The 13251-nt window shown below is 36.2% G+C and overlaps 1 protein-coding gene across 1 annotated transcript in view; it reads left to right on the top strand.

Moving 5' to 3' along the window:
• Window positions 1-13251, top strand: part of MTMR2 (myotubularin related protein 2) — a 125411-nt gene that overhangs the window by 110218 nt on the left and 1942 nt on the right. The window contains exons 10-13 of the mRNA XM_008583413.1: window positions 2746-2952; window positions 7141-7233; window positions 11013-11126; window positions 12939-13115. Of these exons, the coding sequence (XP_008581635.1) occupies window positions 2746-2952; window positions 7141-7233; window positions 11013-11126; window positions 12939-13115 (591 nt within the window). The remainder of the gene's footprint in view (window positions 1-2745; window positions 2953-7140; window positions 7234-11012; window positions 11127-12938; window positions 13116-13251) is intronic.

The following is a 13251-nucleotide window of genomic DNA, read 5'->3' as shown; positions in this document are numbered from 1 at the left end:
AAAAAAAAAAAAAAAAAAAACTGATCAGGGAAATGGGGGAGAGAAATTGAATGAAGGATATCATTTGAGTGCTAAATCATTTGCAGAGCACCATGTGAACAGTAATTTATCTAACAGGCTGTATTAGTCTGTTTCTGTTGCTTATAACAAAATACATGGAACTGGGTAATTTGTAAGAAAATGAAATTTATTGCTTACAGTTTTGGAGGCTGGGAAGTCCAAAGCCCAGGGGACATTTGGTGAAGGCCTAAGTGGTGGCAACAGTGACCCAGGGGTCTCGTATGGCAGGAAATGGTGGAGCAGAGAGATAGTTCCTCATGCACTCTCCTATTATAGCCCTCAGAACCATGCCCCTGACCACCATTTTTAATCCATTCACTGCAGCATGGTCCTGCAATCTAATCATCTCTTTAAGTCCCCACCTTTCAATTACCATAATGGGATAGTTTTCTTCATGCACACGTTTGTCTGGCTTGCTAACCTTGTTCTTCCTCCCTTCCTCGTTCCCTATTCCCACCCTCCTGATTTGTCATTCTCTTGTATTTTTTTCCAGAATAGTATGATGACAAAGACTTGCTTTTAGTCTTTGAAAACGTTAGTAGCAATAATAAGATGGGGAAACACTTTCCCACTCATGGTAATTCTTTCACTTGGCAGATATTTTAAGACTTCACAAAAATTGAGTACTTTTTATTTCTTTTGTTTTTTGGGGGGGGGGGGGGGGGGGGGGGGGCATTCAGTCTACAGCACATGCTAATTTAATGTTTGAAGCACCAGACTATTATTTCAACTAATATAGTTATGTATGTTTTCAGATACATTCTGAATTTCAGTAATATAACATTCCAAAATATAGTCTTACATAACAACATATATATTACGAAATAATGGGAAATGTGATTTGACATGTTGAGGAGCAGACCTGTACTCATGTCAAAATCTCTAAAATTCAGACAAAATTGAAGAGAAGGCCAAACTGATCTAATAATGAGAATTATAATTATAGACTATTGTGATTATTGTTTCTCTTCTAGAAGCTAAGAAACTTGAGTATAGCAAAATATAAACACTACTCAGAGAGCATGTTCATGTGGCCCATCTATTGTATGGTGTGCAAATATAAAACCATGAGACTTAATTTGGAACTAACATGAATTGCTGGGTTTGCTTTGAAAATTCCAGGTCATTTCACTGGTGGATACAACATTCTTTAAACATTTTTGGCTGTAACAGGAACAGGTTTCCCTAGAAGTATATAAGATAAACAGTTTGGCTTTCTCCTCCCCCAATCCTCACATCCAGAAGGCTTACTCACTTTCTTCAGATCTCTGCTGAAATATCACCTTCTCAGAGAGGCCTTTCTCAACCACTTCATACAAAATAACAGTTTGACCATCACTCTCTACACCTTGTATGGAGCTTTACTTATTGCTATCGGACATGCTGTATATTTCCTTGTTTATTTGTGTCTGGCTGGCCTCCCCCAAGTACAATGTAAACTTCATTAAACAGGTACTTTGTTCTATTCACTGCTCTATCTCCAGCACCTAGAGCAGTACCTGCTACATAGCAAAGGACTACATAAATGTTTATGAATGAATGAATGAAAATTACCACTTTGGATAACTCTTCCTGGTCAGTCTTAACTAAAGCCTTAATTCTTGAGTCATTATTCTTAAGTCTGTATATGCATTTGAAATATAGGTGGAGCTATGATAGTGAATTAGGATCATTGGAGAAAGAGGTCCAAGTGCTGTTTTTTTTTTAATGCTCACAAATGACTCTGATGTGTAGTTAAGATTGAGATTGCTTCAGAATATCCCATTTTCAGAATATGCTTACAATTATGATCAAAGGGAGGTTATCAGAAGATTTCCAAGCCTAGTAAATCTATTTTCTTTCATTCTGATTTATGTGTATGGTACTATATGCTTTTTTAAGTATGATATTATGGCATTGTCATTACAGAGAAGAATGGGACTATATTGACCATTTCTAAAGATACTACTATGTGTTTCTTTTTTGGTTATGTCTAATTCTGTTCAGATCATTTTCAGAAAAGGTAAGTTATTTTGCAAAGGGTTTCTGCATATTTAAAAAATAAGAGCTGAAGTTATTTTAGGTACCAGTTAAATTGACGTGAGGATAATATTAATCAATCTGATGAGAATTTCTATTCATACTGTTACAGAAAAGTAGCTTACTCTAAAGTTTATACTGTTTACTGTGTTCTATGTGACTTATAAAAATCTTTAGTCAAAAAAATAAATGCTATAGAATATTTTAAAAGAGATCCAATTTTATTGCTTTTAAGTATTCTAGTTTGGTTAAGTAATCATTGTTTCAAATAATAGGAAGATAAGGCTTCAGTTGGCATATCAATTGTTTTTATTTAAATAGATGATGTTGGAATATTTGATGATTCTTAGAAACAGATCCCTTTAGAATTTAATTCTCATAAGAGAAATCTTACTCATATTGTTGATTTATTCAGCACCCAAAGGTACCTTTCATTTGGATATTTCATTGCACAATTAATGGAGTGTCCATTTATGAGATTTTTCTAGTTTTAATAGCAAAATTTATATGTTCTCTACCATTTATAAAAATTTTTAGGAGGTGATAGATGTTTTTTTTCTTCTCCATGTTATTGAGACAATCATCCCTAACAAAACTATTAGTAAATTGTAAAGAAGGAAGTATTTAATTTAAAAATTTTTTTTATTTAAAAAAAAAGTTTTCCAGCTTATTCTTGCAGGGGCTCTTAGGATTGCTGACAAAGTAGAGTCGGGGAAGACGTCTGTGGTAGTACACTGCAGTGATGGTTGGGATCGCACAGCTCAGCTAACTTCCCTTGCCATGCTCATGTTGGATGGCTACTATCGAACCATCCGAGGATTTGAAGTCCTTGTGGAGAAAGAGTGGCTGAGCTTTGGACATCGATTTCAACTAGTGAGTAAAGAACGTTGACTCTTGATATATCACATGCATCTCACACAAAGCACGTGAAAATAATGCCTTTTATTCTTAAGCTATCCATCTAAAATTGATCATTTATCTAAGGGGTAAACTTCACATGAACTTTTTGTTTTGGAAAGCATGAGGATATCCTAATGTGACTCCACAGTCTGGAGCCAGGGCTTAGTTATTTGTCGGACGTCGGACCCAGACTCTTCTGTGATCTCTACCAGTAAACATCAGATGTCATTCGGTGATATCTCCGTGTGTTTCCACCTCCAAATAACAGTTTAAGATTAGTATGAATGGTTATGGAATTGCAAGGCACTTATAGCTTTTACTTTAGACTTACAAAAAGATGAGAATGGCTTACTTATTATTCTTAAAGTAGCTATATAGAGGACAATTGATCACATAGGATCTTGGTCTCAGATATTAGGCTAGGAGTAAAAGAAATAATGGAGTAGAAATAAAAATAACTCAGAGTTGGAATAAAACGTAGCTTTTCTATCATGCTTCTTAAGGTACTAAAACTATAATGAACATATGTATAGAAAATGTTATAGTTTTATGGAAATGGTAAATTTTTGTCATTCTCTGTGGTTCAGAATTTATTCTGATGTTATCAGATTTCAGAATTGGAAGGACCTCAGAGTCTAGGCATTCATTGTTACTGAATGTCTTCTGTGCAGTCCCTATCAAATAAATGATTAGTTTCTTAACACCTCCAGAGATAATCAGCACATTCTTTGCTGAGGCTAACCAGTCTCACTTCAGAAAGTCTACCTGCTAAAAATTTGTTTCCCATTGTTCTACATTCCCCTTTGGAGACATAAAGAACAAATATGACTCTGTATCCAAATCAGATAGTCCTTCAGATATTTGGAAGTAGTTATCTGCCCACGTCACCGTAATCTTCATTTCTTCAGGCTGAACATACTTTTTCTTCAGTCTCTTCTCATTGTAATCCCCTCACCATCACAGTTGTACTCTGCACTTTGCTCATGGCTTTCTGCAAGTGGGTACCCAAAACTAATCACAGCTCCTTAAGTAGAGGAATGGGGTGTTTATGTCCCTTATAAGAGAGACTGTACTTTTTTGCCTTTCCTTTTCATACTCTGGATTTATGGAGTTTTTAATTAAACATTCAAGTGGTTTTCAACTGTGCTTCTGTTAAATACTAAATTTGGAATCGGAAAACTTGGGAACAGTAATCTTGTGGGTTCCAGTCTTCTCACGTGTTGTCTGTATATGTTAGTTGTAATCATAGAATTTAGGGAATGAGGAGGAGGGATATTTTCCCAGGAAGGAGAAGCAGGGTGAACAAACATCTGGATGGGAACGAGCAATGAATGATGAGTGTGGCAAGAAAAGAGTTGAGGGAGGAGTGGATTAGAGGGGAGCCGGATTCTGAAAGGCCTCGAAGCCACTGAGCTTCGTTTCTGGGCAGGCATTGTCCTAGATCAGTTGACTTTCTGAAAGGTGTTTGCCTGAAAGCTGTCTCTAATGTTAACCTTTAGTATCCAGTAGTTACCAGGGTATACTAGCAGTGGTTATGAATCAGTCCTTGAAAGGAACAGAGGTTTAAAGTTAGTCTGCTCTTTTGTCTTTTTTTTTTTTTTTAAAAGATGACCGGTAAGGGGATCTTAACCCTTGACTTGGTGTTGTCAGCACCATGCTCAGCCAGTGAGCTAACCAGCCATCCCTATGTAGGATCCGAACCTGGGGCCTTGGTGTTATTAGCACCGCACTCTCCCGAGTGAGCCAGGGGCCGGCCCTTAGTCTGCTCTTTTGAACTTGAACTTTTAAATACAATTGGGCATCTGGGGTGTCCTATTCACTTGGCTCACATTTTTCAGTTCTCTATGCAATATACATATCATGAAAAGGCCATTTAAAACAAATTCTTACTTCAAAGAATGAAGTTTTAGGCAGCCAAAGCTGTACATGTTAAAATAAATGTCTTTAAAATCATAAACATTTTAGGCTTTTTGAAGTTTCTGTGGATTCCTAAATTGCTAACTCCGGTTACCTACTCCATTTTTCCCCTGTTCTGAAAGCAGAATTTTGGCAATTAAAGGACATCCAATCGAGGGTATGCTCACAGGGTTAATATAGGGTAACAATTCTCAAACTTTTTGGTTTCAATTATTGATGACCCTGAAGAACTTTGTTTATGTGGGTTATATCTATCAGTATTTGCCATATTAGAAATCAAAATTTAAAAATTTATTAATAATCTATCAATTAACATAAATAAAATTTTAATGAAAAAATAATTATATTTTCCAAAACAAACAAAAAAAGTTTAATGAGAAGACTTTTGCAAATTTCCTTAATGAATCTGGCTTAATAGATGACAGTTAAATTTTGTATCTGCTTTTACAATCTGTTCTGATATGTTCTGTTGGTTGAAGTATGTATGAGAAAAATCCAGTCATACACATATGTAGGTGGAAAGTAGAGTTGTTTTAATAGCTTTTTCAGGGAATTGTGGATATTCTTCTTTGATACTATTCCAAAACTTCCAAAACTTGCCAAATGGTAGTTTCTTAGGGGTTAGTTGTAATGTGGAATTCAAAACCAAATCAGTTTTTTTGTAGTTCGTTCCACTGAACTCCATTGGTTTCTCTTTCACTTTGAGCAGATCTTTCACCCATGCATGATTTTGTAACATCATGTATTGGTTATTTGGAAAATACTGGCTTACTGAGTTATATATATCTTCCAAATGTTAATGCATTTCATTATTCAGTATCATAAAATCATGTTTGTTAACATCACCACTGATTTTATCAGAAATGTGTTTAAGTATTGTCAAGATCATTGTGGTGGATAAAAGTTTTCTAAAAATCCAATTTTCACTTGACAGCTTCAATTTTAAAAATACTGTCATTCACTTTCCTTAAAGAGACACATTCACCTTGCACATAAAAAAAAATCTACGAACTATTCAGATCTTACAAACCATAATTCACCCACCTGTTCTTTCAAGTAAAGATGATGTTCCATGACAAACTGGCATTTCCTACCATAGTGCTTATTTCCCATTTTATCACATAGGATATTTTTAAAAAATGTGTATTCGAGGGGTGATTATAAATTATAAATTATAAAATAAATTTTACTACTTCATCAAGAACACTGGCTTAGGAAAAACTGACGTTTTTTCTTTTTTTCTTTTGTCTTACTGTGAGTATCTGGCAGGGCGGTATACAATACCTACTAGTGCAGTTTGATACCATTGCCTTGATTGACTCCTGATAAGGCACCAGAAGTTTTTTCCTTCCTCACTTATGTACCATTAGTGCGAATGCCAACACACTGAAAGAGGCAAATAATGTCATAGGATTATTATGAAAGTAGTTTGGGCCTTACAGCCCCTGCAAGTCTGTGGACCACACTTTTAGAATCCCTGCTTTGGAGTAAGGAGAAGGAAAGGTTCTGTTTCAATCATCTGGGTCAAAGGTCCTTAGAGAAGAACTGAGAAATTGGGTGGGCAACTGCACGTTTGGAGGGTGGATGTCAAGCATTTTTGAAAGGTTTTCAAGGATTTGTACTAATGTGGTTTCTCCTGATAAAGACAAATGGGGTGAGGTACCCCTCTGTTCACTGGCCAAGGTATTAAAAGGCAAGGGTATTTTCTGAGGCCATTGTACAAGTAACTGTTTCTTATCAGAGAGAAATTAAATCTCTAGGACAAAAATCTAGGCTCTGAATGCTCTTATCTAACATTATCAGCCTTTTAGAATCTGGGTTTCATTTATTAAACAGTGGTAATTCCTATTACAAGCATATCATATCAGAAAAAAGTCTGGCACTTTGTACATCAAAATGTTAATAAAGATTTCTGCTTGGTGGGATGACTTTATTTGCAGCGCTCTAAAAATTTTTAAAATACTGACCAAATACTACTTTTATTGGAAAATAAAATTATTTCCATTAAAAAATGAAAAATCCTTGGCCGGCCTGTGGCTCACTCGGGAGAGTGTGGTGCTGATAACACCAAGGCCCCGGGTTCGGATCCCATATAGGGATGGCCGGTTCGCTCACTAGGTGAGTGTGGTGCTGACAACGCCAAGTCAAGGGTTAAGATCCCCTTACCAGTCATCTTTAAAAAAAAAAAAAAAAAAGAAAAAAAAAAAATCCTAGAAAGCTCATATTTCACTCTCTCTCTTTCAGAGAGTGGGCCACGGAGATAAGAATCATGCAGATGCAGACAGATCTCCTGTTTTTCTTCAGTTCATTGACTGTGTCTGGCAAATGACAAGACAGGTAACTTATCTGGGATTTCTATTCTTACATGTCTCCTTCAAACTGTCTAGTCAGAGTTGGGAGATTTGGTCACTGATTATCCTGTAGTTCATGTAAAATGAAAATTCTTGTTAGGTTTCCAGGTGATAGAGCTATTATTTATTGTCACATTATGAATTAAGTTAAAGGTTATTATTTGGGAGTATTAAACACTTGACAATTTGATTCTATTAGCATTTCAATGAGTGGTATTGATAACAACCCCTGAGACATTTCCTCCTTTGTTCAGAACAAAGTGTTAAATAATAGCATGCTTATCCAGAGAAGCTCATCTATACATTTCTAAGGGATGTGAAGAAATAAGCTAGGTAACTCAGGCAAAATAAAGTCCTATTTAAGTAATTTTGTTTTTAGGCATGTTTTTAGCTATTATGTTTTAGAAAGCTATTATGTTCTAACAATTTTCTAACAAATGGGTTTATTTGAAATATTAATGTAAATGGATTTAATCTTTTGGAAAGATACCTGAGACTGAAAAACACCTTGTTTATTGTGGGATCGCTTCACTAATGAGGCAAGGGGTAATTGTCTTAAAGATGCGATTAAACTCTAACTCAAGAAAAATCATCTCAAAACCCAAAAGTTGAATGCAGCTCATTGGTGTGTAATTACTTATCCAAGGGTTTATTAGACCCCGGACATCTGGGTTTTTAGTTAGACTGCCACACGAATAGAAAGTAGGGCAATTCCTGGCTGTGCTTCATTTTAGGATCATATTTTAGCTTCAATAAAATAGGAGACTATTTATTTCATTGAAAAAATGGTGATCGTAGTTGAAATACATTATATATTTAATAGTTTTTTCCCTCATAAGCATTTAAACTTGGGTGGATTATTTTGAAACCTGCTGGGTTAAATGAAGCATTGCTGTAGATATGACTACAGGACAATGAGGCTGATATTTTAACATATATACTGAAAAGGTGTATACAATCCAGTTTTGTTTTATAAATTAGGCCCTTGGTATGGTTGGTGGGGGTGGGAGGAAGGAGAGAAGCTGCGTACTTAGTTTAACAATGTTTACTACTTCTTGGAGTAAGTTTGAATTTTTCTTTCCTTTGAGGGTAGCATATTGGCTATACAAATCCCTACCAATCCTTTTTTGGGTATTTGACCAAAAGCAATAGGACCCATTTTTGACCATTACCATATTCAGTTTTAAATAACCTTTGACTATTGACAGAAATTAAGGATGCCATCAAAGGAGTAGGAAAGCTCTTTGAAAACATGACATCCTTGATGGTTAAATGTACTGCCTTCCGGGCCGAGCCCGTGGTGCACTTGGGAGAGTGCGGCTCTGGGAGCACAGTGGCGCTCACGCCACGGGTTCAGATCCTATATAGGGATGGCTGGTGCACTCACTGGCTAAGCGCGGTGCGGACGACACCAAGCCAAGGGTTGCAATCCCCTTACCGGTCACAAAAAAGGACAAAAAAAAAAAAATGTACTGCCTTCCGGGCCGAGCCCGTGGTGCACTTGGGAGAGGGCGGCTCTGGGAGCACAGTGGCGCTCACGCCACGGGTTCAGATCCTATATAGGGATGGCTGGTGCGCTCACTGGCTAAGCGCGGGGCGGACGACACCAAGCCAAGGGTTGCAATCCCCTTACCGGTCACAAAAAAGGACAAAAAAAAAAAAATGTACTGCCTTCCAAGGTGAGTACCTTGAAGGGGGCAGTGTGTTTAAATATATTAGTTCTGATATGTTAGAAAAATCAATTACTCACATTTACCAATCTCTTGCAAAGAAAAGTACATAATACATCTCTTCCTTAGTAAATATGCTCTATATCTAAAAGCAGTTTAACCCTAATTTTGAGCCTGTTAATAAATAATAAAATCAATTTAAATGTTTTTGATAGAACTTAAAATAGTGGTCTTTAGACATCTAGTTATGTTTCCTGTATGATATATTTTCTTCCTGAACATAAAGTATGTTAGCTAGTCATAATGTTTATTAGCAATCATCAGTTTTATAAATAATTGAATACTAGTGCAGACACTAAAATAGCACATTTGTCAAAATAGGACCAATTGGGCCGGCCCGGTGGCGCACTGTCGCCGCTTGAGAGCTCGGCGGCGCTCCTGCCGAGGGTTTGGATCCCACATACAGACCGGTTCCCGCTCACTGGCTGAGCGAGGTGCGGGCGCAACACCAAGGGTTGCGATCCCGTTGCCGGTCCCGGTCCGGTACGGGCGCGACACTGAGGGTTGCGATCCGTTGCCGGACATGAAAAAAGACAAAAAGGAAAAAAAAAAATAGGACCAATTATGTTGTTTCTGCACCTCTCCTCCTACTACTATCCTCATCCTCATCCCTCACTCATGGGATCAGGAAGCAGTTGTTGAAGGGCCCTTGAGATTTTAAACATGTAAAGAAAACAAAGTACTCCTTTTTTGCTTAGAATTTTAAAAGCAATAGCAGCAGTTCATACTATACTATTTTAGTTTCATTGTGAGTAAATGCCCAGTGATTAAGCTGTCTTCTCATAACTGAGCTAGTAGTTTTGCCAAGAAGATAAAAAAATCAATTGCAGGCTTAGCTCCTTGGGATTGCTATTTAATGACTCAGGATGCATTCATATTTGGCTAATAAATAAGGCTGTTAAGAGTGTGCGATAAATATGAGATGGGATTTTTTTTTTATAAATGAATAAATGGGATTTAACAAAATTTCTTACAGGTAACTTTTTTTGTTTTTGGCATATACTTGATCATTCAGCTTCACAGCCATAAAAATTAGTCAAGACCTGGTAGTTGGCCTTTATTGTTTTGGGAAATCTGCCATGTGACCTTGCCTGTAGTACCCTAAAATTTAGGAAACTTCAAGGCAAAGTTATTTTCATCCCTATCCGTTTTGCATGCAGTTATTACTGTTTTCTTCCGCTATTTGGGTAGGGATCTTTCTTAGAAATAAAAACTTGTGAACAATATATATTTCTCTATCTGCAATCCAAATATTCATGGAATTCCTTTTCACAGCCCTATAACTTGTAAAATCTTACATAGAAGCTTCCAAATAATCTTGAAATATTAGGTTGATAAAATGGATTAAACTAGGTATCCTTTACATTTCTGGGATCTGTAATTCTTCCTTTGATTTAGTCACCCAAATTTGTACTGTTTGTATAAAATGAAGTCATCCAGTTAAGCCACTGGCCTGGGCTAGAGAGGGTGAATTTTCTTTTTGTTGGAAAGATGTTGTTAAAGTAGTAGATTACAAGAGACTCTGATTCAACCGGATGTTCCTTGAAAAGAAAAGCAGGCTGACTTGTAAATTATCTGCACATCTGCCTTGGATATTTTTGTGTATTGCGGGCATTTTCTGGAGACATTGTTGCTATTTTTTGTGTAATTCCTGGAAACTATGTTGTTAAAAACTTAAAAGAAAAATCTTACTATGTTGTTTATGGTAATTTTTGGCAGAGAAAGACTAGAGTTGCCAAAATTGCACAAGTCAAAATTCAGCAGCCTTCAAGCTTAGGGTTAACAGAGAGGATACAGAAATATCATGGTCAGACCATTCAAACTCTTGATACACAAGAAAAGGAGACTCTGGGAGAAATTACCTCAGAAAAATGATAGTGATTTTTGGACAACCAAGCAGGTAATGCCATAATGGCTTAGAAACATATAGTTTTGAATATTAATTTTAAATACTATTAAAAGGATCTACCAACATCAGGGATAAATACATTTGGAAAAAAATCTTAATTTTGTGTTTGTGGCATTCAATTTGCAGTTTCCTACCGCATTTGAATTCAATGAATATTTTCTCATTACCATTTTGGACCACCTGTACAGCTGTTTATTCGGAACATTCCTCTGCAACAGCGAACAGCAGAGAGGAAAAGAGGTAAAATATGAGCCATGACCTCCTGCTCTATCCCCACTTTTGTACTTTTCCCTACAAGAATGGACTCTGTGATAGATTTTAACTGAATAGTCATTCTTTTGGGTGATTTTCTGGTCATACTGTATACACTGTACTATGATTACTTCCTTCCATACATCTGGACCTGATCTGTTTTGAAGTACTTCTGTGACAAGGCTGAAGGTGCTGGCTAGCTGTAAGGCAAGTTCATGGGTGGGAAGTAGTATCTGCTAAAGAGAAATGACACATACGGAATCTAAGGAGCACAAGTGTACTTATTATTCTGTACAGGTGGAGAAAAATAAATATAATTAGCAGAAAGCATGTATTTGAATGAATGGGCAGCTCAAATCCCAAAATATATTCTGCATGTAAACAAGATGTTTTAGGTTAAGTTTTGAGGTTTTTTAATTGTAAAGCAATACTGTAAAAAATTCAAACACTGAGATTTTACGTATACAGTTAAAGGTTTTCATTATCCCACTCCCCCAGAATTATCACTGTTAAGTTGGTATTATTAAGCATAAATGGTAAGGACTATATTTTAAGTTTCACTTCTTTCTCAAAATACATCTATGTATGAACATCTTAATCATCTTGATTGGTGCCTCCCTCTGCATCAAATTTCATTCTAAAAATGTGGTTATAAAGTTTATTCTTATAATTTTACAAAGCATAATGGGAAAGAGTGCATGCACTGAAGCCTGGATGCTGGGTTCAAATCTTGGAATTGTCATTTACTGTTAACCTTGGGCAAGTTAATTTCTGCTTCTGTAAAATAGGGATAATAATAAATACTATTGTGAAGATTAAATAAACCAAAAAAAAAAAAATACCACAAAAACTGCTATGTAGTAGGTGCTTCCTAGACTATAAGGAAGACAGGTATTAAATTGTTGAATTCACCATTTATATCTTTAGTGACTAGCATGCAATAAGTATTCCCATGCATAGTAGGCACTCAGTAATTTGTTATGTTAGATAATTAAGAATGGCACAGCTAAGTTCCAAAAGATAACTTTCATCTTTTGAGAGCCTTGGTGTAGGATTCACTCTATCTTGATTAAAAAAAATTTTTTTGTACTGAAATATAATTTACATAAAGTCCACTTTTAAAGTGTAGGCTAGTGGTTTTTAGTATATCTACCGAATTGTGCAACCATCACCACTATTTAATTTCAGAACATTTTCATCATCCCAAAAGAAGCCCCATACGTGTTAGTAGTCATCTCCCATTCTCCTCTCCTCCCAGCCCCTGGCAAACACTAATCTACTTTGTGTCTGTCGACTTGTCTAGTCTGGACATTTCATATAAATAGAGTCTTTCAATATGTTATCTTTGTGTCTGGCTCATTTTACTCAGTATAATTTTTAAAGGTTCATGCACTTTGTGACATGTGTTATTTCTTATGGCTGAATAACATTCCATTGTGTGGATGTATTATATTTATGCATTCATCACTTGACGGACTTTTGGGTTGTTTCCACTTTTTGGCTATTATGAATAACACTGCTTTGAACATCCATGAAGTTTTTGTATAGATGTGTTTTCAGTTCTGTTGGGTATATACGTAGGAGTGGAATTGTTGGGTCATATGGTAACTGTGTTTAACTCTTTGAGGAATTGCAGACTCTTTTCTAATACCCTCTGACTTTAATGTAAGTGGGTCTATAACAGGTATCCAGTTCTACTCCCTCTAATTTAATGACCACAAAAGACCTCTTTACAAATTTCATATAAAGTATAAATAGCTTATGTGGTAGAGAATCATTACCTATTTTTCCTTCTTACAGAATCTTCCTAAAAGGACCGTGTCACTGTGGTCTTACATAAATAGCCAGCTGGAAGACTTCACTAATCCTCTCTATGGGAGCTATTCCAATCATGTCCTTTATCCAGTAGCCAGCATGCGCCACCTAGAGCTCTGGGTGGGATATTACATAAGGTGGAATCCACGGATGAAACCACAGGTATACACTCTACAATGAGTTAACATCCATGCAATGGAACTTTATTAGATTTGTCCCCTTTAAAGCAAGTGGAAAAATAATCTGTGCATAGTTAAAACTTCCCCCTCTACCTATTAATAGTCATAATTGTATAGCA

Source organism: Galeopterus variegatus, unplaced genomic scaffold (genome assembly GCF_000696425.1).
Source record: "Galeopterus variegatus unplaced genomic scaffold, G_variegatus-3.0.2 Scaffold97, whole genome shotgun sequence".
Classification (NCBI taxonomy): domain Eukaryota; kingdom Metazoa; phylum Chordata; class Mammalia; order Dermoptera; family Cynocephalidae; genus Galeopterus; species Galeopterus variegatus.
The sequence above is the reverse complement of the archived record's forward strand: the minus strand, read 5'-3'. Positions and strand labels throughout refer to the sequence as shown.